The sequence below is a fragment of the Leptidea sinapis genome, chromosome 21 (genome assembly GCF_905404315.1).
Source record: "Leptidea sinapis chromosome 21, ilLepSina1.1, whole genome shotgun sequence".
Classification (NCBI taxonomy): domain Eukaryota; kingdom Metazoa; phylum Arthropoda; class Insecta; order Lepidoptera; family Pieridae; genus Leptidea; species Leptidea sinapis.
In genome coordinates, this window is record NC_066285.1 from 5,174,880 (window position 1) to 5,201,845 (window position 26,966).

A 26,966-nucleotide genomic window follows, 5' to 3' on the forward strand; every position below is an offset into this window, starting at 1 on the left:
TCGTTCAATTACGGTCGCCGTAGAAATATGTTTATCAGTTTTCAAATTCAAATCTTTATTGCATTGAGCGCCGTAAACCCTAGCACATTCCCTATTTAAAAGTTACCATACTACTATTCTTCCCATGATATTATTCAAAAATAATAATTAGTTTAATAAAGTTGTTTACTTTGTTTGTGTAACGCTTCTAATATTAGTTTTTATCACGAGAACTCATATTTTCTCGAATACTGATATTTTGGGTTAGGACTTATGGTGAAGAAGGGCAAATAACAGATCATAGAATTATAAGGGCAAATAACTGGAATTATAAACCTTGAAATGGATACAAATTTAAAACTCAACAGAGTTATTAAAACGTAGAAACGTATACAGTCAGTTTTATTCTACCTATGCACCTTACACAAGAGTTTATAGCGTGTCCATCTCTGTGTAAAAATTTTCCACAATTTTTTTTCTTACAGAGTTATTGCTACTTCGACTCTCTAAAGAAGTCGCCAAAGAAAATGTAAAAATCTATTCCCTTCATAAATCCAGTTTGCTAGCACTTTTAATTGTTGAAAATCAAAAATGTTTAGGTAAAGTGAAGTTTGAAACGGCAGGTACTGTGTATCTAAGTTGAGATCCATATCTGTACCTACGGATTAATACGAACACTAATTAGTCATTAAATATCAAATTTACAGCCAAATAATCCAACTATATGCTAAATATGTATCCGAAAAGGCTCAGCTTTTATAAAAAAAATATCCACAGCAGCAATATTTATTATATAGTTTATTATTTTAATTATTATAGTGTCAAATAAACTCAATAAATGTACAAACAGACCTCAAAACGAATTGCCTGATATTTCCTTGAAAATAATCTGAAACTGTCGTCCTTTACAATCGAACAAAATAAAAAATATATTATGAAAAATACATTTAATACAAATAATAAGTTACAATAAATTTAACATGATACTGATCATTTAGGCATAATCGAAGAAAAAAACTGATATTTTACTGGTCCTGCGAGACGAAATACTTCAGCAGCTTATCCTTGGTTATATGGAGTTTGTAAGGAAGGATAAAAGTTTGCTGTCGGATTGTTAGGTGGAGGGTTGAGCAAGGTACTTGGAGGGCTAAATACGTTAGTGCTGGTCGTAGGGTTTGGCTGCAGTATGTTGCCGGAGAGATAGGCAATACGGAGCGATTGTTGACTTTTGTTGGTAATATCCACAACATTACTCACTAGCGTATAGGTTGTCGCGAATAGAGTTACCGCCTGTTAAATATAATTTATCATAATCAACAAAACTAAAGAGCTAAATAGAGCCTTAAAACGAATCTCTCATTAGAATTTTGTGTGTATTATCGAAAGAGCGCCATCTAGTGAAAGTAGAGGAAAACACCATAGACGCCATACTAATCGTAGCTAACTTTTACGCGATCGAATAGGTAAAAATCTCACACTTGCCAGTCTGATAATATATTATTATACTCTTTGGTCTGATAGATACTTCAAGTCATCTTGGCGACTGGCGAAATTTGATTTTTGCTTAAAATACGTCGCGCCTGTTAGTGTCGCTAATGTAAACGGCTAACAAGAAATTGGTAGCGGCTGAATTCTCATTTTCTTCAGTCTGTAATAAATCCGACACTTTTCAAACCGAAACGTAATAAAAAGTGGCTCAAATGCTGTTCTAAACCTCCGATCAGTCACCGAAACAATAGCAAACGCGTGATCTCTCCAGAGGTGGTTTCCTTATAAGTATTTAAGCTATGTAGATATAAGCTGACAACTCGATCTGAAAACGCTAAGCAAAAATGCATCCCATTTTTGTTGATTCTAGAATTTTGGTAATTCCGTAATTGATTTGTAAAGAATAGATTTAAATTTATTTTACTTATAAGTACAAGTACTCTTAATACCAGAACTATGTTCGGTGGGAGCCCTGCCCCGGGAGAACATTACACAAATGGAACTGCTATTACTAAAATAGATAAAGATGTAATAAAAGTGGCAATGAATGCTTCATATAATGAAACAATTGCTTACCATAACGATTATGAGTGCGCAACACAGCATGGAAAGAGAGTTAACGAACGACCTCAACTCATCCAGGGTTCGACGTAAACAACCCGGCATATAAGTACGTTTGTCACAATGATCACCAATCTACAAAAAGAAACACAAATAGTTAATGAATTTAAAAATAACCAACTATTCATAGCACTAGTGAATAACCTAAAAGGTGTAAACTTATACACAGAAAATTTTTGCTTGAGATTATAGTATACGATAGTCAAACCAAAAATCTAACTCGTTTTCATAAAATATCTCCAGCCGTTGCACGAATGTTTTTATAATCTTCACTGAAGTTCTGCGTAAAATTCTTCACAAATTCTGCATAGCAGTAAGCCAATTGGATCGTAGAAAGTCTAAAAGAAAAAAACCAAATAACCTTTCCAGTCCAAATTCGTCCGCAACAAGCCGGCGGAAGTGTCTGACGGTAATTATACCAATCACCATGGGACTCCACTCCGCAACATTTTAACTAGAACAAACAACACAAAATTATATTAATAGAATTATCGTTATAACAACGAATGTTATTTCTTAACCGAAGACATATGAAGTTGTATATCAAATGTGGTTGACCATGGCAAGACCAAACACGAAAAGAACGATAGACTCCACTAAAACCAAATAAGACACACCGAAGAGTTTCTACATGATCTGTGTTAATATAAGATAATAGGAGGTATCCATAACAATGTTTTTTAAAATATTATTCCAATTCACCACACTACGTTTTTAACACACTTTTATTATTCAAATTCAAATATTTTTGTTGAAAATGGGATGTGACATCCTTTATTGAAAGTTAAAAACTTCCACTCATTACAAAAAGAATGCCTCAGACCTGAGAAGCATGGGCGCAACAAATTCATGAGCTTTTTATCCATAAAAAAATATGTTAACAAAGTAATACTGTAACAATTAAACTTATTATTTAATAGCCTGAGGGCGGTCGCTCCTTTCCCTATCTGTCATCATTAAGAAAGAAATTTATGTTATAGTAACCTTTACCACACAAACGTTTTTTAACAATTCTTTTGAATATCATAATACTTTTGTTTTGAACATTTTCTGGGATCTTGTTGTAAAAGCATATACATCACCCGACAAAAAACTTACTCACTCAACTTAGCCAAGTAGTAGGCATAACAAGTTTGTTTGTTCCTCATGTTAGCATTATGATTGTCTCTAACAATGAAAGTGATTTAACACGGTGCGTTAACTGGCCGGTTGGACTTGTACTTAAAGTCTCCGCCGCGGCGATATCGGGTTTATTGACCTAGTAAGGTATTGACCGATATAAATAACTATAACTACGCCAAAACGTAAAAATTTGGGCACCTACCTATCGATATCGATTGTAGATGAGTTAGTGGTCATGGTTCTGGCTTCGCCCCGGGTTCCTACTATTTACTTGAGAGATATATGGAAAAATATATGTAAGGTCTTGTAACCCGAAACCGAACTGAATTATAGGTTCATTTGAGGAAGTATTAGTGATGGGAAATAAGTGTTATCGACATATTATTTTTAATATTATTTATTAAAGAATCATCTATGTTTTGCCACTCGTCTTAGTCTCTAGCATTTGTTTCTGAAGGAATTATGGTGGATTGCATTTCTTCAATGGTATCGGAATCATATTCACTCGAAACCAAGTCGCTTTCGGAAGAAGTGCTGCTAGCATCGGATTGGAGATTAAAAAGATCGAGGTCAAAATCTTCATACGTGTCAGAGTGGTCTTCATTGGTAGGTTCTATGTCATCCGGACTACACCTGCTTGTCAACGTCGGTGTATTTTTAGTGCCAGAGAGTGCCGGCGAATGGAAAACGGATTGATGATGTGGGTTATATATTGGTAACTCATCTTTGTTTTGAATTGGGGTAACAGATAACGTTTTTGAATTCTTTAAAACTTGAAGGGTTATTACCAGTACTATGGCTAACGGAAATTGAGTCTCTTTCATCTTCATTCAACAGTTGTACATTCCAGGCTCTGGGAGTATTTTCTAAATCAGTTTGCAATAACGGCTCGAAATTTAAAGGAGCGGTAATCATAATTGTGCTCGCTGTACCCCTACTCGCGTGGTTACGCTGTTGCTCTGGTGCAGCACTCGCCTCCTCACTTGGTCCAGGGTTGATGATATTAATTTCAGAGAGATTTTGCTGCAAGTTATTATTTTTAATATCATTTTTAATACACACCTTTCTCCACTTCGATTTATCTTTGTCAGAATGTTCACTTTCACGGTTTTTATCTTGCTGAAGCGATAATTCCAGTATTTATCTACATCGTTTATTTCGGTGAGGCATTATGAACAGTTTAAAACCAATAGCAAAATCTCAAAATCTAAACAAACACTAGAACAATGCACTATCGTATTTGCGTCACAGCACTAATAGAAAGTAAACAATTCAATTACCTAAAACAGTGCGGGAAGGGGTGTAGAGACCTTGTGATCTATGACGGTAAGTATGATCTATCACAAGGAATCGAAAAAAAAAAACAACCAGTGCGTTATCAGGCTGGAAGACCTTAGCACGCTTTTAATGCTTTATCGAGTAGCCCTTAAAGCCCTAAACTCAAACCTATACTAGTCTCGTTCGTACATACAGAAATTCTCATTAATAAAGCCGCCGCACCAGGGGAAGATCACTGTTTCTCGCCTCCACACAGAGTGGGAGTACATGCATCGGGTATTTAAGCCTTATATCGCAGTGAACGTATTAAATATTATTAACAACCTTATAGTGTCTGAAGTCGTTACCGACGCGGATTGTTTTTTCCCGCTCAATCGCTTGTTACAAAGCATTATATATACCTCGATTTGCATTGCTGCAAATGCTCCTTTAACAGCTGGATCCAAAGCCTCCATGCTCATAGCTCGCATCATGCTGGCATTCAAACCAGATGGGTCGCGTACTGCCCTCGACAAGTCTACCATTGAAGACAGTCCAGCCGACAGTACTATCAGAGCAGCAGTCACCGACAACATTAGCTTGAAATATAGATCAAATCATAAATAAGTTAATATCATTGTAAGTTATGCTTAAAGAAAAGAAAACCATATCTCATGAAATACAAACAAAGAAACTTCTAAAGATAATCAATTCCGTAAGCTCCTTAAATTTAGGAAAGAGCGAAGGAGAGTACCGGCACTCTCGAAATTGTGGACGAGTCCGTCTAGATTGGACAAATAGTCCAATTAGCCAGGTCTAATTTCTCGAAATAGGTCACTCTCCGAATCTAACTCTTATGGGCAGCGTTCGGAAGGCTCCGTCCGTCTGGTCCCAAATACCACAGTGTCTAAAGATAAAGATTTTAAGCCAGAGTGTGTTGCCAGTGATGACATATGAAAAAGAGACGTGGTCGCTAACTATGGGCCTTATAAGAAAGCTTATGGTCGCTCAGATGGAAATGAAAAGGGCTGTGCTTGAAGTTTTCCTACGAGATCGAATAGATAGATAAATGAGGAGATCCGTAGGAGAACCAAAGTCAAGACAGGTGGCCGGTGGGGGCAATGAATTTTTCGAATCCAATTTCGCGAAATAGGTCATTCGTCAAATCCATCTTGGATGGGGCAGCGTTCGGGAAGCTCCGTAAGATCTTCTCGTCCCAAATACTGGAAGACGTAGTTTTGGTAGGAAAGATGGACCGGAGGTCTGGTCAAGATTGCCGAAATAAATTGGACTGATCGTCGTGCAGGCCTCCCCACCTGTGTCCAGTAGTGGACGTCTTTCGTCTGGATGATGATGATGATGATGAAATTCAATACCTGGACTATGAGCTACGTACGTTAGTAAATAAAGTAAGGAAATAACTCAATTAATATAATTTTATTTGTAATAACATTTTGAGAGTTGTTGACTGAAGGTAGAGGGGTTATTCGCTGTCATAGTATATTTGAAGCGAACAACTAGTAGGAGTTAAAAAAACGGTCAAGTGTGCGTTGAGTCTGCACATGAAGACTTCCTTGCCATCCTCCAAGATATAACACTAGGTAAGTAGTAATTTAATTTTGTAATAGCGCCCATCTTGATATTTACCAACATAATTTATATTATTAACTCATAATTGAATCGATTAATCGAAAAGTAATTCCATAAAAATACAGATGAAAAATAAATTTTTTTTTTAAAAGTGACTTAATCAAATGAGACTTAACATCTTATGTCTCAAGGTGACGAGCGCAATTGCAAGAGCCCCGCTCAGAATTTTTCGGTCTTTCTAGAATTCTGAGCGGCACTGCATTGTAATGGGCAAGGCGTCAATACTATCAGCTGAACGTCCTGCTCGTCTCATCAAAAATGACGGCAAAATAATCTACTTGTTGGTGGTGCTCAGACTAGTTTGATGTGTAGATGGTTTTTCCGAAATATTTTAGGATAATAACAATAAATATGTATAAGAATGATACTCACTGTAGATAAGATGGGTACTGACTTAGGATAGGAAGGAACTAAGGTAGCCAGCCAGCATACTGGCAAGCACAGTAGCCCACCAGATATGATAAGCACGCTGGACCCCAGCTCCACACCTAGGTCAGTTGTCCAGAAGTAATAGGACATCCGGAAGATGTTCCATGCCGTCGAGACACTAAGAATAACCCCACCGCTCTGTGTTTGAAATATTTACAAATTTAGGGTAAAATATATTATAGTTATGTATTTATTGAAAAGAAAAAAGGCTTTTAATTATATTTACAATACTTAATATTATACCATCAAGCTTACTAGGAAGTGTACCCAGAATACTGGCAGCTTTTCCGCGTTGGATAGCTAGGCTGTTCCTTCGGCCAATAAAGCTTCCAACGCGAGAGTAGAATTAAACAAATATATTTTTGGTCGAAGACGAGTACATACGATCAAACCTGAGATACCTGATGTTAAGTTTTTTTTATGACAATAAGGGATGAGATGAATAGGACGTTCAACTACTGGTAATTGATACGCCCTGACCATTACAATGTAGTGCCGCTCAGGATTCTCGAAAATTCCAAAATTTCTGATGGGCACTACAATTGCGCTCGTCTCCTTGATACATAAGATGTTAAATGTCGTGTGCCCAGAAATTTCACTAGCTACGGCGAACCTTCCCTTCAAACCAAAACACATTACGGCTTCATGGCTTCTGCCGTCGCCAACATTCTATTGGAACACCAGAGGAATCACAGGAGCGTTGCCGATCTTTTAGAGATTTTTTTAAGGTACCCATGTCGGACCGCCCCCTGGAAACAGCGTGCTAGCGAGCTTATTCTACAGCTTGGTTGTACGTGGAAGAAAGTCCCATGAAACCCGCCCTGTGGAAGATGATATCCTAATTTGTGGCGTGCCGTGCGAAGGTCGAATTCGGAGGTAGGACAGGTCAGCTCTTCGGAACACTCCCCGTGATAAATACGGTAGAAAAAACACAATGAAGCGACATCTGTGGGCAACGCCATAAATTCACTCCTTTCAATATTAGTATTATCTATTTCTGCTGTAGAGATGTAGTTATCTGAAACGTGAGCCAAAGAGAAAGGGCTCTGATAATAATCACTTACCCAGAGATATTATATAAACGCAGGAGATCCCGATATTTAAAAATAGTTAAAAATATTTTTGACATTTATTCAGATTTTTGACATCTAATATATAAAATTCTCGTGTCCCGGTGTTTGTTACCAAACTCCTCCTAAACGGCTTAACCAATTTGTTTGAAAATTTGTATGTATATTGGGTAGGTCTATGAATCGGCCAACATCTATTTTTCATACCCCTAAATGAAAACCCACCCTCACCCGCCACTAAATATATTTTTTTTTATTTTTTGACAATTTTTTTATTTTTATTTTATTATAATTCAGCATTAAAAAACAACAAACAAATACAAAATTTCACCCTTCTACGATCAAACACTTTTATTTATCACCATTTTTATATTATTGTGTTCCATCCACAGATCCGCAAAAGGGTTGCAAGATGGCAATCGAATACAATAATAATTGTAGTACGATAAATTTTATGTGCGATAATATTTGGTAGGTCTGAGAATCAGTCATCTATTTTTATACCCCAAAAATTTTAGTTATTGACTTTTTTTTTTAATTGGCAATCTAACGTTTACTGGGTCAGCTAGTATAATTATTATAATAATGATAAGAACGTTAGACACTTTAGTTGATAGGATAATAAACATTTTCTTATAGATTTAATATGCTTTTTCACGTTGCATGTTGTAATAGTGTAATTAAGCAGATATGGCTGCTCGTGTATTTTTATATATTATGTTCAACACCCAATGTTACATTACCCAAATTCGCAATAAAGAAAATTAACTAACGCTACTACTCGAATTGCAGGTAGAAGCAGCTATTCTTAGATTAAGAATTGGTCTCCGCTGCGCTCCAACTAGATACCTAGATTTTATTACGGAAACTATTAGATGCTTGTATCCTATATCCTATTTTTTAAAATCTTAACTACGCAACATTCCAGTTTTAATTATTAGTAAAGCTTAACAGAATGTGTGGCTCGTCAACGTCACACATTGTTTGAGAATGGCTCGAGTAGGTACGCCCACTTTGACGTAGTTTTGGTTGCCGCAAATGCGACTACGCCTGCAGTATCTAGTTGGAGCGCAGCAGCGTCCATTCCTTAAGGTACGGACAGACGTGCTCATTACTAGCACGAAAGCATGCTTTTATTGAGCATGTGCTCATTAGTAGCACGTGTGTACTGTAATGAGCATACCTATTTAGAGCGTGCTTAAAAATCAATCGACGTTTGATTTTCGAGCATGCTACCTGAGGCGCGGGTAGAAGGGGGTGTGCTTCGAGCGCGTCTGAACAGGTTTGCTTATTAGCATGCTATTATCGATTTGATCTCGATCCGCGGTGGGCGACTGTTTTTGCGTCAAATTAAAATAAAAACGTAAATTGAACCCTCAAAATGTCGCGTTGGGGAGAAGAAAAAACTTTGCTGTTTGTGTCACATTGTCGAAGTTACGAATGTCTGTGGAACACACATTCTCCTTTATATAAAATTAATATTGCACGAAATGCTTATTATTGAATATGCTCAAGCAAAAGCATGCTTATTGCTGGCAAATGTGAACAGTTGCATGAGCATGCTAACTTTAAGCATACTTAAAAGCACGCTTTTTTTGAGCACGTCTGTCCGTACCTTTAATCTAGCTATTATATCTTTTTTCACTATCGTCTAGTACAAGATCTATGCTGTTCTCTGTATGACCAAATATGTTTTTTTTTTATTTTTACTCACAAGTAAAAGGCCAGCACACACAAACAAAACAAGTCCGCTTGTTTTCATTTCCATTGATCTATTTTTTAGATTGCTTTCCAAATGTTTAGTCGTCGTTTTACGTATGTTTTCAATAAAATTTCTCGTTAGTTGAAATTTTGAGTTAAATTCAAATAGCGCACTATGGTTTTTTGACAAAATTCTGAAAACAGTTTTGATATGAGTCTATTGTCCTTGTCGAAAAGTTTTTAATGTTATTGTTGTATTCGATTTATAGCAAATAATAGATATATATTAATTAATAATAATAATATAATTTAATTATCTATATTTAGTTATTTTCATGGTATTATGTCCTATTGTATAGTGTTATGGGGCAGTGCGGCCGATATTAATACCATCTTTGTGCTTTTATAACCTAAGTCCTAAAGAATCATTGAGAGAAAAATTTAAAGAAATAATCATTTTGACTGTTGTATTTCATATTCTTGATAATGTTCATAAGCACATTAAGGAATTTGCTCGAATCTGCGACAATCATAATGTTAACACGAGGAACAAACAAAAACTTCTTATGCCTACTACTCGGTTAAGTTGATTGAGTAAGTCTTTTATTGGGTGATGAATATGCTTCTACAATATGATCCCAGAAAATTAACAAAACAAATAAATTATAAAAATTAAAAGAATTGTTAAGAAACGTTTGTGTGGGAAAGGTTATTATAACATAAGGTTATTCAAACTCTTGGCTGTTGCTTCTCAATATATTCTTGATAATGTAATGTATGTACATAGGCACATAAGTGAATTTGCTAGAAACTGTCATAACCTTAATGTCAGTACCAGGAACAGACATAAACTAATATTGCCTACTACTAGGCAAAGTCGAGAAAGTAAGTATTTTGTGGGTCGATGTATATGGGTTTACAACAAGATCCCAGAAAATGTTCAAAACAAAAGTATAACGATATTCAATAGAATTGTTAAAAACACGTTCATGGTAAAGGTTACTATAACATAAATGACTATATTAATGATAACACAGATTGGGAATGGTGCGACCGCCCTCAGACTATTAAATTATTATTTAATACGATATATATAATAGTTTAATTGTACGATATTATTTTGTAATCATGTTACCATTTTTATAAAAAAAAATCCCCTGAGTTTGCTGCGCCCGTGCTTTTCAGGTCATAAGTGATTTTATATCCTATTTTCAATAAAAAATATTTGAATTTGAATAAATGATCTTCTTAATGATACTGGGAATGAAGCGGACACCCTCAGGCTCTTTAATTATAAATGTAATTGTATAAAAATATAAAAAAAGCCCACTGAGTTTCTTGCGCCCTTTCTTCTCAGGTATGAGACACTCTATTTCGAATGGGTGGTAGTTTTTGACGTTCAATAAGTGATTTTGAATCCTAGTTTGAATAAAAATAATTTGAATATAGATAGACTCCATTCCTTTCCGGTTCTCTAAATAGAGAAGAAAAAGTACCTGTTAGTAAGTAAGAAGTAATGATACTTCGTTTTATTGGTGCACGACAACAGAAAGCCTGTGTCGACTGCATGACATATTAATCTACGAATTACTCATTACTCAGAAGACAATTTCGAATATTTTTGAAATTTCTAGAAACATTAAGACGTCAATTATGACTTAAAGATTCACCTACAGATGAATTGAAATGTTGTTAAAGAAAATTTTTGGCGTAAAACTAAAGTTTAATCAAATATATATGTACCTATTAAATTCTTGTGTAAAGTATCATTCTGAAATCTTAAGCCTTGTTAATTTTTAGTTACATAAACATTTTATTTTCCTGTTGTTGACCGCGAGATTCTGTAAAGGCTGTAGAAAATGCATCCGCTCCGTGAGTATAAATGTGATGAGCTGTTGAACAACCCACTCCTGCGGACTCCTCCACCGGAACCTGAGAAGCCACGGCCTCCACGAATCAGGAAGCCGAGGGAATTTAAGCTGGTGATTCACTTAAATATTCAGTTTACGTAGGCTAGTGATTTTACCAATAAGAGGTTTGGGTGTGCTGGTGAGGAAAGATATTCAGGGACGGAGGGAACTGACCTGGTAAATGCTGGTACTCCTCTGTAGCCCCGGGGGGAATGAAATTGGCCTTTATGTTAATCCTTTCTTCTACGTTAGTACTTCTAGGTCACTTATCACTGATGAGGTTAGTTAGGTGGCGCGTCCGCCATTACATTAAGAGAATACGCGGATCACCGACGAGAAAATGTATGAGGTTGGGGGAGCGGGCCCGGGGTGCGGAAGGAGGGACGAGGAAGTAGGGAGTGACAACGAGAACTTGACAATTGACGTTGACGCTGACAGTTACAAGTTCGTTCCGAAATGAGCAAATGAAATATGGCGCCAACAAGGTTAAAACTTAGTATCCCGTAGCACGAAAAATGAGTTTAACAATATTGTAATTGATAGAGCTTTAGTCCACGATTATAATGCTACCATTCTAATAACAAGGTAATGCACCATTCCAGAGAAAAAAATATTATATCCTCAAATTATGACATTTTAAAGGGTTGGGACATTTTATGGGGAGGAAAGAAAGGGAAACGCCTCGAATTCGTTTCTAGCACTCGCCAGCCGCGGCCCGCTACGCTCAGCTCTCTCGGTTTTATTTACGTGACTTAGCTGTTTAAGGTTAGAATTTTTTTTCGTTATTTTCTAAACAACGGTGTAATAAGAGTTGTAATATTATAATCGTGGACTAAAGCTCTGTCATGGATAATATTTTCACTTCCTCATTCGTGCTACGGAAAACTTAGTACAACCCCAATAATATCCTACTAAAATTGAATTTGCTTTAAAATCTGACGAAACGTGTTATAACGGTAAAAGAAAACAATAGGTATATCAAGTATATTATATACTTAGATAATTTATACGTCTGTTAGTCTCTTGCTGTTACTTAGTACAACCCCAATAATATCCTACTAAAATTGAATTTGCTTTAAAATCTGACGAAACGTGTTATAACGGTAAAAGAAAACAATAGGTATATCAACTATATTATATACTTAGATAATTTATACGTCTGTTAGTCTCTTGCTGTTACTCAACCGATAAAAACAGGCCGGGAATATTAGTTTAGTGTGCGTGACAAGCTATGCCTTACACTCGCGATTTCTGTGACTTTGTGCTAACACAAAGTCACAGAATACTAATATTCAGATTAGATGTAATGGGCGGGGTGACCATCTACCATCAAGTGAACCCTGCGTCTTCTAGTCATTTGATGGCTGATATCACTACATATTATAAAAGAATGTCCCCCGCTGTGTCTGTTTGCGATAACCTCATTTACTAGCACTATAACATTAGAATACAAAGGTAAATTTCGCCACTACATACACGACTGTAATAGCTAAGATGGGACATTGGGTGATCCGGAAAGCTGAAGACCCCGGTTTGAATCCGGACGTCCTATTAGTTTTTTTTATTGTTCAAGTTTTACACATTCTTAAAAATCCGAGCAAGGCTCGGTCGTCTGGATATTATATTTTATGCATTAATTCATAACCTGGGACAAATTATTTAATTTTTTGTATCAATATAATGATGTCGGACTCAAGATATTTAATTTTATGTATATTAACCGATATGATATCAGTATATTATTATATATAACCAGTTTTGTAACCTACGTAAATTTATTTTGTGTCCTTTCGATTCGATTGCACTCCGCCCATCAATTTTTTATTAATTGTTTTAAAAAAATATCTATTTACAGTCACCTAAAAATCAACCAATGTGTTTCAACATGCCTACATGTATATAAATTTTTCGTATCAATTCGACCATGGGTCAAAATGCTACCACCAGCGCCTATGATGTGGTGCAGAAGAGGGCGCGCCATTCGGGCTATTTATAATCTAGGTCGTAAAGCATCATCGAGAGCTAAATTTAAAGAAATAAACATCTCGACTGTTGCCTCTCAATATATATTCTTGATAGTGTAATGTATGTTCATAGGCACATAAGTGAATTTGTTAGAAACTGTCATAATTATAATGTTAACACCAGGAACAGACATAAACATAAACGTACTGAATCGACTTAGCCAAGTAGTCGGCTAAGTCGATTTAGTAAGTCTTAGATCCCAGAAAATGTTTAAAGCAAATGTATTACGAAATTAAAAAGAATTGTTAAAAAATGTTGGTGTGGTAAAGGTTATTCTTAATGATACAGATTGGGAATGGAGCAACCGCTATTAGGTTATTAAATAATATTTTTTTGTGTACGATAAATAGGAAAATGGTTGACTCTAAAGGTCATCCCTGCAATTTCCCGCTGATTCCATACCTAAATGCTTCAAATTGTACTTATGACGATCTCTTCGAGCTCAAGTCTGGTAAAAGTTTATTAAAACACTTTTTTTTTGAACTTTCAAACTCCAATAACTCTTGAATGAATGAACCGATTTTCACGCGATTGGTGGCATTCCTCCATTTTTGAGCCTCATCATCATTCATTTGAACGAACTCGGAATTTTGAAGTATTTCCGAAAAAACACTTTTTTCAGTTTTCTTTCGTCAACGATAGCTCACGAACGAATCAACCGACTTTGACCGATTTTTTGTTGTTAAGAGCTGTTTAGGTTTTGGAATCGATTGGTAAAGCAGTTTAAAACTTATTCCCAAAAAAACATTTTTGAGATTTCTTTAAATCTACCGGTCCAAATCGGTCCAAATTGTATTCAATATCTAAGATTGGTCAAGCGCTTCCGAATGGCGCGAATGATTATGCAATAGTTTTTAAGTGATTATTTTTGTTTTAAATATTTTATCTGTGTATACTATTATTGTAGCCTCCAAGATTTCCTTTACTGGACAAGGAGTTTTACGCATCGTGGTGCAACCATCAGAAAGAAGTAAAGTATATATATATATTTTTTTATTATTATACCTGCTACCCTAGTAGCGAATTTTAAGCTGACTGTAGTAAAAGAAGGAAAGCATATTTATAGCAATGATATTATAGAATTAAAAGAGGTAGATATGTCACTAGCGCGACGAAAATCAATCGCCTAAATTGAGTCAATTGGTTCCTTTTGTCGTAGTCGCTCTCTCGATACGAAAACGGTACACACATACACACATATACGCGTACACCTTCCTTAAAGGCCGGCAACGCTCTTGTGATTCCTCTGGTGTTGCAGGAGAGTGTGGGCGGCGGTGATCACTTAACACCAGGTGACCCGTACGCTCGTTTGTCCTCCTATTCCATAAAAAAAAAACACGCGTTTGTTGTTGACAGAATTGCTTACAATTTGATATAGGTACAACATTAAAATGCCGTCTTGTGTTATGGGAAGATGCACTAGTTACGAAAGTAAAAATAAAATCATAGAATTACATACACAAAATCATGAATTATAACATTTTATTTGATTTCATTATTTATCTAACAAAATAAATATGTTGCCATGACAACGCCGATCGCCACCAAGCCGATCATAGATTAACGTACAGAAATGACAAAATATTTATGCTGTGTGTTGCGGGATGATCGAGGTAGAATATTTTAGAAAATGATGTAAAAAACTCATTGTTGCAGTGAATGTAATAATTTTTAATAAACAAGTGCGTATATAGGTAGCTGAACTATCAAACTACTAAAACAAGTTTTAGGGTAGGTAGCAGATGTAGACAGTGAGTGCTATTTGTTTACGTAGGAGTTTTTTCAGTATATCCCTTGCTAACTGCAGAAGAATCAATGGATCATTTTCTTCTTCTCCCATTACCTTATTGTAATATACCCTCAACAAAAAGACATTCATAAATAATATAAGATACAAAAAATGTAATAATTGTAATCTTAAAACTTTTTGGGAGCCGTTGTTAGTAAAATTGTAAATATGGGACCATTACTGTAGATACCTTTTGGTTTCGTTTTGGTGTCTGCATGTTTTTTATTATTTTATATATAAATAATTAATATCATCAATGTGGCTATATATTATAATCAATATTAAATTATTTTTTTTATAAAATCAATGACACAATATCTACCTAATTTCAATGTAGTTTTACTACTTTATAGCTTTTACTACATGAACTCATGAATGGATCGTAATTTAGGCATAAATCACGGTGTACGGTAAAATATCATATCTGATGAATTAACTGTATTTTCTCTATACAAATACGAAGCAATTAGCAAATTATACTTATCTCTTTTTCGCTTGCCATAATTGCATTTACTATCCTTCTTTGACGTGTAATTGTAATGTAGTGTGCTATTGCAATGTTAAATTATTCATGTGTGCGTTAGTGTATCATTTTCAAACACCGAATGTTGTCTACGTAACCTATCTATACTTTTAAATGTCATTGATTTCAAGTTAATGTTTCGTAATATCACATGCTATCTTTGACTGTCAAAATGAAAAAGAAAATGACAAAGAGTATTACATTTACGGCCGTTTTCAATAACCTATCTATCCTTAGTTTAACTTACTAGAGGTAGACAAATCTATCCTTTTACGCTTACTTACATTTCAATAACTTATTGACATATACATACATTGGGCTATAACTTTATTGGACATAACTATGGATAGATATTAAGATCTTGTCAACGGTGACAGCAATGTATTCCTAACTAGAGATACGCTATTAAAACCACAGAATACGTAAAATACATCTCTTTAAACTGTTCTGTGGTTAAAACGGCCGTTATTGATACATGAACTATAAGGATTAACTTTCAATCAGAACCATTTACGTGATTTTTTCCATTTTGCAGCTACAAATGACTCTTCATAGAGTAGACGACAGTCCACCCGAACTATTTCCCGAGCTGTATCTGAAGCCTCGCCGACTCAACTATTATGCGAAGCAGCTAGAAGAAAATATGAACGTAAACAAGGATTTACTGAAAAGAATTAATATTATTCAGCGGACTGGTGTAAGATTCATAAATAGTATACTTACATAAACGTTAAATCATCGACATATAATATATCGAATGCATTATAATACAAAAATACTAAGATTAAGGATTGGTCTCCACTGCGCTCCAACTAGATACCGCAGGCGTAGTCGCAAAGTGCGGCAACTAATACTACGCCCAAGTGGGAATACTCGAGCCAGTCTCTAACAACGTTTGATGGTAACGTGCCACATGTTATGTTAAAGTTTGCTAATACATAATTGTAACTAAAACGCACGATTGCGTGGTAAAACTTTGTAAATGTTATAATACAAGAAATAAGAAAGACACTGTGATCACATATCATCAGTAAGTATTTTGTATTTTATTAATTTCAATGTGAAAGTCCACGAAGCGTATATTACAAAATCATTGAGTGTCAAGATGCCACGTACACAAACATCTAATAGTTGCCGTAATAAGAAAGCTATTGTTCTTAGTGCGGTATCAAGTTGGAGCGGAGACGAATCCTTAATCTAAGCATTAATAATAGATTTGAGATAATTGCATCCTATTTTAATAATATTTAATATAGAAATAAACGCTTATTGAAATTTGTTAGTGATTCTTGATTTGATTTGAATGATTGGATAACCGAGGAATGTTAAAATATTGCAGGGTTTTGTAGATTGCTGGATGCGACCGGAGCCAACTGATACTTATAATAAGCTGTTATGCAAACAAAGACAACGAGCACTTAATGAAATACGAAAACAAAATCTTTACTTTTATTCCAGACTGTTGATAGCGGTAAGATTAGCCTTCTTATTGGGGTCTTGTACCCAAAGAGTGTCAACGGAACCATTTTACTTAGCTTTTAAAGGCATAAAGATATTTGTATCTCAAAATTGTATATAGAATTCTTTTTGATCACATTTTTAATTCTCGCTTCGGAAACAAACCACTCTGAGAGAGATAAAACGGCGCTAGCAACTGTCCAGAATTCTTTTTTTGCGCTCTTCTTAATAAAAAAAGCTGCAGACGTCCAGCCATAATTTCGTTATTAAGGACGCGTTTACGAATCCGACAAAGATAAGATATTTTTCGGTAGAGTTTGTGATGAAATGAAACTAAATCTAACAAAACTAAAAATTGCCACAAATAGATCTACTACATTTAAAATAGATTAGACTAAAGACATAAAATAAAAAATATAATTAATAATGGTAATGGCATTTTAATTTTATTTTTAAATTTTACCATTATTATTCACGTTTATTTGCCTAAATATATATTATTCTCACTTTTCTATATAATTATCCGTAACATTACCTAATGCTTTAAGATTATGTATCTATTTCTGATAGACGTGCTGCGTACACACTACGGGAGTTGTAGCCTATCTTGTATGGTATTTAGCTTTAAATAATGCCAATGTTACACATTTAAATAAAACACTAAAATGTGTAGTTGTGGGTCTTGGTCTTCTCTATTGAAATGTGGGTGTTTTTTAATTTAATTTCAATGGCTTCACGTACCAGTCTTGGGAGAAATCTATTCTCTTTTACCAAAACTTTTGGTTGGTCGATCCGGATGTAGTGGTTTGGACACATACAGCTGACTTAAGTGACGTCTCAAACACAGACACAGACTATCTTTGAATCATCTCATCTTCAGTCCCCCTGAAAATGAGATCTGGAAAGGTCTTGAAACGTCGGGTTAACTAAAATAATATTTCTTTTAAAATGTCACTTTTACGCAAAATGTAATGTAAAAACAGATTTACAATTACACGCGTTTTAATCCTTTAAAAGTGTTTTATTTAAATGGTATTTAACTGATAGTATTTTTGTATGTTGTAATTTTGTTCTGTCTTCCAATTAAAACTAATAAATTAGAGACAATTACAAAATAAAACTATGAATAATAAAAAAAGTACCAAATCATGATTTTAAGTACGGTCTAAGGTATAGAACAAAATGTTCGTATACAAAATCGACATACACGGCGCCAGTCTTTGGAGTCAACATTCAGTTTACCAATCAAAGTAGCTGACTTGAATAAATATTTTTTGATTTAAAATTCAAATTGGCAGTGCACTGAGTCGATAACGGATTATTATTTCAGAGATCAGAGCAGCCTTTGACAAAGGAATTAGAGAGAATGTGGAAGGACACAAAACACAAACTCATCTTGGGTGCATCGTAAGAACTAATTTAGTCAGATCTTACCATAATTTATACATCTAGATAGTCTCTTTCTGTTATACAACGGATAAAATCAGGCTAGGTCTTTTAGTTTAGTGTGCGTAACAGGCTAAGTCTTACACTCGCGATTTGTATCATACTTTGTGTAAGTGTGCGTGATCGCCCAAAACAGAGGTTAGTTCTAAAGTATATTTTTTCGACGTTTGCACAGCTGTCATAGTCAATCTAGATGTATTGTCAAATATTGTCTGACGTCAAATATTTTTTATACCAACAAAGTTAGAATAATTATAATATTTATTCCATACCTTTGAAAATATACATTTTAGATATTGTAAGATTTTTGTTAGTGCTATTTGCTTAATCAAGTTTGTTAGTACGATTTTTGAGATAAATAGTAATAATAATAGTATTGACACACTTTTACACAAATTGTCTTGCCCTAAACTAGGCATAGCCTGTACTATGGGTACAAGACAACGATATTTTTAATACAATATACTTTAAACATACATAAATGCATATAAACATCCATGACTCGGAAACAAATATCCATATTCGGGATTCTAACCCTGGATCAATATGGATCCCAGATTGGGTAAAGGCGCCCTTCAACTTCATCCACAACTTTCTGTCAAGAGCTTTCTGTATTCATTGTTTTCCTGCTGATGATGCTATGCCATCAGTCCACCGTTTTATTGGTCTTCCTACATTTCATTCAGATGATTACACCAACAACACATCATTATACAATAACATTCTTACAGCTGTTCCCAATATACTATCTACAGATAGAGATAAATTACTACCTTCTACTGTCAGTAATTAGCTGTCAATAATCTGAAGCTGTCCCAATATACCCTATATGTCTATACGTCGTCCCATTGACAGACAGCGTGTACGGATAAGGTGAGTTACCGTCGATAAGTTTAGTGGGACAGAAAAGTCAACGATAATTACGATTTTTATCTCAAGTAAGAGATAGACTGAATATTGGGAACGTCCGTGAATAAGTACGGGATACGAGTAGCATGTACACAAGATTAGAACCAAATTTTTGCTTAGCACATTAGCAACGTGTATGTAATGGTTCTGCTCTAAAAGTTATTGGACTGTCTGGACTATGGCTTGAAATACGTTATAATGGGATATTATTAATTCTTGCAGATTGCCCTTCATATTATTTAAAACTGAAAAACTCGATCGGGACATACGAGATCCAGCTTTTGATAAGCCTTTACATGTATATCGACCAAAGTAAGTGACTAAAAGTAAGAATATGTAAAATGTTTTCATTTCATGCGAAAAACATAACGGAACCAGTAAGTAATTTAAGTAATTAAGGTTTTCTTTTATTCATTTCATTAATGACATATCTGAGAAGTATAATATTAAATTTGTTACCAAAAATTATGAACGATACGGGACTCGAACACGCGACCTCTATAGTTTCGTCCGAGCACTCTTCCTCTAAGCCAACCATTCGAGAGACATATGGTTCGTAAATCTTGGTCTACCTGAGAGTTGAACAAGACATACCAAGATTAACGATCCATCCTTCATCATCAACATTCACCGATCCTAGTATTTGTGACAAGACTTCCTTTGTCTGACATTATGCTTTCCGGTGTTCTAAGTAATTTGTGATTGAAATAATTGTTAAATTCAATGTGTAAGTAGTCTAATGACGATAGATATTGTTTAAAATAATATGAAATATAATAACACTAATGAGACTCTTTTCAGAGTATCTATGGAGATCTGGGTTCAAGGAGGCTCCAAGATAGGCCGCGTGACTATAGAATTGTTCAGTGACATAGTGCCAAGGACGTGTCATCTGTTTTTAAGCTTAGCCAAAGGTGATGCCAAAGGTCACGCCTACCAGGGGACCAGGCTGTTCAGGTAAGAGTCATTTAGGATTTACAAACACGTAATCAAGTTACTTGGAGTTACTAACAGAAGTTACAACTTACTTTACCAGTATGAGGCTCCTTTGCACAGGATGCCGGCTGGATTATAGGTACCACAAGGGCGCCAATTTCTGCCGTGAATCAGTAATGTGTAAGCATTATTGTGTTTCGGTCTAAAGGGCGACTAGCTAGTGAAATTACTGGGCAAACGAGCAAACTTAACATCTTATGTCTCAAGGAGACGAGCGCAATTGTGGTGTTGCTCAGAATTTTTGGGTTATTCAAGAATCCTGAGCGGTAATGCATTGTAATGGGCAGTGCGTATGAATTACTATCAGCTCAACGTCCTATTCATCTCATCCCTTATTGTAATAGAAAAAACTTAATATAGGGCAGAAGAGGGCTATTCGCGCTATTTATAGCCTAGGTCCTAAAGAACCATTGAGAGCAAAATTTGAAAAAATAAACATCTTGACTGTTGCTGCGCAATATATTCTTGATAATGTATGTACAAAGGCACATAAGTGAATTTGCTAGAAACTGTCATAACCATAATGTTAACACCAGGAACAGAGATAAACTTTTAATATATATGTATATGCTTTTACAACAAGATCCCAGAAAATGTACAAAACAAAAGTATTCAAAAGAATTTTTAAAAACGTTTGTGTGGTAGGAGTAACTATAACATAAAATGACTTTCTTAATGATACCACAGATTGGGAATGGAACGACCGCCCTCAGGCTATTAAATAATAAATTTATGTGTACGATATTTCTTTGTAATAATTATTTTAAGAAAACAGAAATAAGCCCACTGAGTTTGTTGCGCCCGTTCTTCTCAGGTCTGAGACATTTTGGAATGCGTGGTAGTTTTTGACTTTCATTATATCACATCCTTTTTGACACTGATCTCTACTATATACCACTGGACTGGCGGTTGTTAAAGTGCTTTTGTCCCTGTTTAAAATCCGCCATTTTAGCGCTGTTGTCCATGTAGCGAGAGTCTGCGGTACTAAAACTAGTGATGACAACCTCAGCAAACATTGATAGATGGTGGGAAACTATTTACAAAAAAAAAATTGTACTTTATTAAGTTGATTCTTTGATTGAGTAATGTGAAAATAATAACTCACTCAATAGGATTTACAAGAATCACAGAAAATCTATTTGCACCGAGTGCTTTCGACCGCTAAAATATCTACAAAAAAGGCTGTGCGAAACTTACACCCAAAATTGATGACGTATTGTATGAAATGAAACAAGAAATTCTCGTCACAAGCAACTGTAAAATATAAAAAATATAGAATTCATTTTGAGAGGGTTTAAATTGAAATAGATTTCCAAAGTCTCGTCTGTTAATTAATTCTTATAAAATGCTTTATTTATAACGAGATTAACTTAAAAATTTAATAAATACCTACAGAATTGTACCAGATTTATACTGTCGGGGTGGTGACGTCCTCAAGGACAACGGGTTTGGTTGCTATGTGCCGGAGAGCTTCGACGAACCATTGGAACCTGAATCTCTCCAATTAAAACACACAGTTCCGGGTATGTATGTTAATTGGTTTTAAAAAGATTCTTAGAGAAAACAGGTTTTTGAAATTATACTTCTAAATGCGTTGAAAAAATGATGAGAGTGAAATTTTAAGATGCACGCGCATTACTTTTTTAACATTTTACACATTAACAGGGTGAAGTTGGTTCCTAAATTTTTCTGACGTTTACGTCATTCGTTATTATTTTTTTGGTTTCTTTGTCCATTATTAGGATAGGCAAAGGGTTCAAGCCCGTACAGCCGTATTCGTTGTTTAATAATTAATTGTGTAATAGTTTTTGACAGGAATTTAGTTTTATGTGTTACATTTGCAAAATGGGACACTATATGCTCGAAAAAAATTAGGAAATATAAACTTAATTTAATTTTACGAATGAGCCGTTTTTGACTTCCAATATGTTATATCCTATTTTGAATAGGTGCTCGGAGCTGTGATTTGAGTCCTTTGGATTATTTTCTGTGCGGAGACATTAACGATAAATGATACGCAAACCATACAGAGACAATTGAAGCGTTGAAACGTGAAATAGAAGTTTCCATTGAAGAGATTCAAACCAAAACAATCGAAAATGTACTGAAAAATTGGGTTGATCGAATAGGGAAATACTGAGCCAGACATGGTGGTCATATGAATGATACTGTGTTCCATTCTTAAGTGACAAAGTTCAACCTTTCCAACAAAACAATAGAACTTTGGAAAAATAATCAGAGTTTTTTTTAAAGCCCATTCAAACTAAGACACTAGATGGCCCACCCTTTATAATTACATAATAGCCAATACTATGGCTTCACATAAACAAATTGTAAATTAAATACTAAGTACATAAAAAAAAAACTAGTAAGAGAGCAGTAAGTCTTTAATTTAACTTTCATTGGAAATGTGCGAAGAAAACTGAAGATTTCTTTAGGAGAAAATGTGGTTTATCACTTGAGTCAACTACTCAAATGACGTTGCATAACTCTGTCCACCAAATTATTAAAATATATTCATCATTCGAATTTGTAGTGAATTCGAAAAAACATGTAAATATCTTATGATATAATAATAATAATATTGACATAGTTTTACACAAATTATCTTGCTCCAATATAGGCAAAGCTTTTACTATGGGTACAAGACAACGATATATTTAATACAATACATTCAAATTTAAATCCATGACTTGGAAACAAATATCCGAATTCATCATATAAATGTTTACACCTACCGGGATTCGAACCCAGGACCTCGACCTCAGTAGGCTGGTGTCACTAACCACTGTGCTATAGGGGTCGTCAATGGAACGCTGCTGAATCACTGTATCCAAAAATGCATGTGTTATAAATTGTTATGCTGTTTTCATCTCGTTCAAATAATACAGTATTTAAAGATAATTCAACGTAGGGGTGCTCTCAATGGCAGTGTCGTCTGACAACGAAGTCTATGGACAATTCAACATCATCTTCAAACCCTTGCCGCAGTTTGACGGAAAACATGTTGTATTTGGAAGGGTGAGTAGCAGTTGTGATGATATTTAAGAATTATTTAACTAGTTTTGTCAGACGTCCACATTACGTATAGTTATAATACTATCTATATGACCGCGTGCAACGCAGAGCAGCTCGAATTGTCGGGAGCCCTGTGGTCTGTGAACAGCTGGATCACTTGGCGTTGCATACAGATGTCGCTTCATTGTGTTTTAACGCATTTATCACAGGGAGTGTTTCGAGGAGCTGTTTTACCCGATTCCTGCTACCGAATTCCATCTTCGCACGACCCTATATCATCCCTATCATCTCGATGTGTGGCGGTCCTCCACAGTGCAGTTTTCAAGGAGCTTTCTTCCACGCACTGCAAAGCTGTGGTATGTACTTCCTTGCGCGGTGTTTCTGGGACGATACGTCATGGGTACCTTCAAAAAAAGGGCGTACACCTTCGTTAAAGGCCGGCAACGCTCCTATGATTCCTCTGGTGTTGCAAAAGAATGTGAGCGGCGATGATCACTTAACACCAGGTGACCCGAACGCTTGTTTGTCCACATTTTCCATAAAAAAACCTAGGTTCTCTTCGAGGCTTGTATTATATAAATTACATTAGTAATATTTAATGGAAGAGGAGAAAAAATGAGCATTTTTTTTATGAAAATATAAAAAATTATTGATACCATTGGTGCAAAGGAGCTTCCCACTGTTAAAATTAAAATTACGTAAAGAATTGAAAGAAGTATGGTTGCCAGCCAGACATACAAACTTTCACATTTATAATATTAGTAGGATACATCGCTAACTCCCTAAACGTACATTTACTATTAGTTTAAAAAAACACGTACCTGCAGGAGCTTCCACTGTCCGTACCTGCATGTAGTTTCTTAGAATAAGCGGAAAAAAATGCTTATTTGTCACATACTTTCATATAGTCATATACATCGTTATAAACTAGAAATGGGTACGAAATAAATGTATTCATAATTAGGTGTACCGTATGATGCTATATTTGAACGCCTGCGCCATACCATCTTACTTTACAGTTGTAGTTTGTGTTTTATTTTCATTTCAAAACGAATTCCTTTTGGAGTTTATTTGTTTCCATGTAGTGATGATTAAGAAGAATTGATAAGTAATTAATTAATAATTCCGGAAGACGCGGTGTTGGTAGGCTCTCCACAAGATGGACCGACGATCTGGTCAAGATAGCTTTAATGCGTTTGATGAGGGCAGCGCAGGACCGATCGTCGTGGATATCTTTGGGGGAGGCCTTTGTCCAGCAGTGGACGTCTTCCGGCTGAAAATGATGAGCGAAGATGATTGTAGATGACACACTTCAAATAAATATATACTATCTTATCAGTATTTCATTCAATAAAGCAGTATTGTTCTTTTGTCTATCGCAAGTTTTATTTGCAGATCGTGGCTGGCCCATTTCAAGCGTTGGAACGAATTAGTGCGTTGGGGCTGCCTCTAGGTACTACCACTTCAGACTGTATAATTAGATACTGTGGATGGTTTACGCGCAACGGCCAATACAAGGAAGGCCAACCTAATACCATCAAGTTTCCTCCACGACGCAAAGGTGGCAGCTGAGAGGGAACAGTTCGGGTTAGACAAAGTGCTATATGGAAGATGTAACACTGAATGCCAACATAACAAGTAATAGACGCATTGTAGTATTTTTTACAACCTAACATATTTTATTACAAGATGTAAAACAGGCAAATTCGGTCATGGTTAACACTGTCATCATCGCATTATTTTAGTACAACAAACATTATTAAATTTTACTTGTATTCCGAAAGAATTTGTTTCTACGGCTTACGATGGAAATAAAAATTTGTTTTTTAGTTTTTGTTTTATTAAATGTTGTTTTATATTGTTATTGTTTGTAATGTTTGTTTTTGTAGTGGTTATGCCAGATACGGGGACAAGTAAGCTTTAAGATCAAGTAGTTATCACCAACCATTTACTATGTCTTTGCACCTGTGTAAATAAAAAAGGTGCTGGAATAAACATTGTAAATTATTTGGGAAAGTTTGCAGCTGAAATACATACATCGGATATGTAAAGCGTATTAACGGTGGACGTTAAAGTGCGCGTGCTACATCTGTCTGCAAAAATGAGCAAATTCATTAGCAATTTCTTGATTGGAGAGAACTTCCCGTTTTTAAGTAATTTATGAAGGGTAAGACTCCTTGTTGATCTCATATAACTACCCCAGAATATAAAGAGATAGACTATAAAGATAAAGTACCCCAGGAGGGTACCGGCTCCTGTAGAGCCGGAGAATCCCTCCCCGAGCATTCGCGCTCGGGCTGCCCCTCGTATTCTGGGGAGGGTACAGTACCGCGCATGACCAAGGACAAACGAGGCAGTAACACCACGGCACCCCGCTCCACGCTTAATGTGGACTTTGTAACATCAGGGGAATTCACTCCAACTTTAACGCCGTCCACCACCACCTTGAGACGGCGCAGCCGGCCTTGTGTTTCCTTACGGAGATGCAGATATCTCGACCTAGCGATACGTCATATTTATCGTACCCCGGGTACAAAATTGAGCACAATTTTATGCCTCATGCCGGGGTATGTGTGTACGTTAGGGAGGATATCAGCTGTCGCCGTCTCGGCAATTTGGAGGGTAGGGACCTGTCTACTCTCTGGCTCCGCGTAGATTTAGTGGACCGCGACCGCATCTATGCGGGCGTCTACAGGTCCCATAGTGGTAACGCAGAAACCGATCACCTCATGGGCTGCGTTCAAACGGCAATTGACGACGTGTTTGCACAGATCCCCTCCGTTGAAATCGTAGTCTTGGGTGATTTCAACGGGCACAATGCCGAATGGCTTGGATAACGTACCACAGACTACGCAGGGCGATCTGTGCATAATTTTGCATTGGCGTATGGTCGGTCCCAATTGGTTGAGTCGCCAACGCGGCTGCCGGATGTGGATAGCCAGATGCCGTCCTTATTAGATCTTCTGCTGACTACACATCCCGATGGTTACCAAGTCTTTGTCGACGCCCCTCTCGGAACGTCCGACAATTGCCTGGTCAGGAGTGTAGTGCCCATCCGACGCCAACGTCACACACCACCAGCTACCCGCCGCGTTTGGCACTACAAGTCAGCAGATTGGGATAGGTTGCGTTTTTTGCATCCTACCCTTGGGGCACGGTTTTTGTTTCCCTTCGGATGATCCTAGTGCCTGCGCCGTTGCAGTAGCCGATGTGATACTGCAGGGCATGGATATTTTTATACCAAGCTCTGTAGTACCGATCGGTGGCAGATCACAGCCCTGGTTCGATGCGTCAGTTAAAGCAGCATCTGACTGCAAAAAACAGGCGTATTGAACTTGGGTTGCGACGCTGGGCACAAAGGATCCGAACTGCAAAGTTCTTAAGAGGAAATATAACCGTGCCTCCAGATTTTTTAAGCGGCAATTCGCCCGTGCGAAGTCAAAGGACGTCGTCAATATCGGCGAGCAGCTTTCCAGTTACCCGACCGGAACACGCAAGTTCTGGTCGTTGTCGAAAGCTGCTCTCGGTAACTTCAACCAGCCGTCCATGCCGCCGTTGCACGTGAGGAAAGACAC

General features: G+C 36.2%; 2 protein-coding genes across 6 annotated transcripts; one reads left to right on the top strand and one right to left on the bottom strand.

Annotated features, from left to right (window-relative positions):
- Positions 1-911: 911 nt before the first annotated feature.
- On the bottom strand, positions 912-9,472 carry LOC126970425 (uncharacterized). The gene is made up of 6 exons (XM_050816309.1): positions 9,331-9,472; positions 6,490-6,684; positions 4,890-5,066; positions 2,450-2,542; positions 2,044-2,163; positions 912-1,269 (listed from the first exon to the last, which is right to left on the bottom strand). The coding sequence occupies exons 1-6, from the start codon at positions 9,382-9,384 to the stop codon at positions 1,039-1,041; spliced, it is 870 nt and encodes a 289-aa protein (XP_050672266.1). The 5' UTR covers positions 9,385-9,472; the 3' UTR covers positions 912-1,038.
- A 1,524-nt stretch (positions 9,473-10,996) lies between these two features.
- Positions 10,997-25,220, top strand: LOC126970419 (uncharacterized). Of its 5 annotated transcripts, none has more exons than XM_050816296.1 (10): positions 10,997-11,299; positions 14,160-14,222; positions 16,100-16,261; positions 16,904-17,035; positions 18,353-18,429; positions 19,600-19,689; positions 20,179-20,334; positions 21,769-21,896; positions 23,288-23,394; positions 24,787-25,220. In XM_050816296.1, the coding sequence occupies exons 1-10, from the start codon at positions 11,177-11,179 to the stop codon at positions 24,961-24,963; spliced, it is 1,215 nt and encodes a 404-aa protein (XP_050672253.1). In that variant the 5' UTR covers positions 10,997-11,176; the 3' UTR covers positions 24,964-25,220. The 5 variants fall into 5 exon arrangements, with proteins under 5 accessions (XP_050672253.1, XP_050672254.1, XP_050672257.1 ...); XM_050816297.1 differs by having other exon boundaries at positions 23,306-23,394; XM_050816300.1 differs by having other exon boundaries at positions 23,274-23,394; positions 24,787-24,855.
- The last annotated feature ends 1,746 nt before the right edge of the window (positions 25,221-26,966 follow it).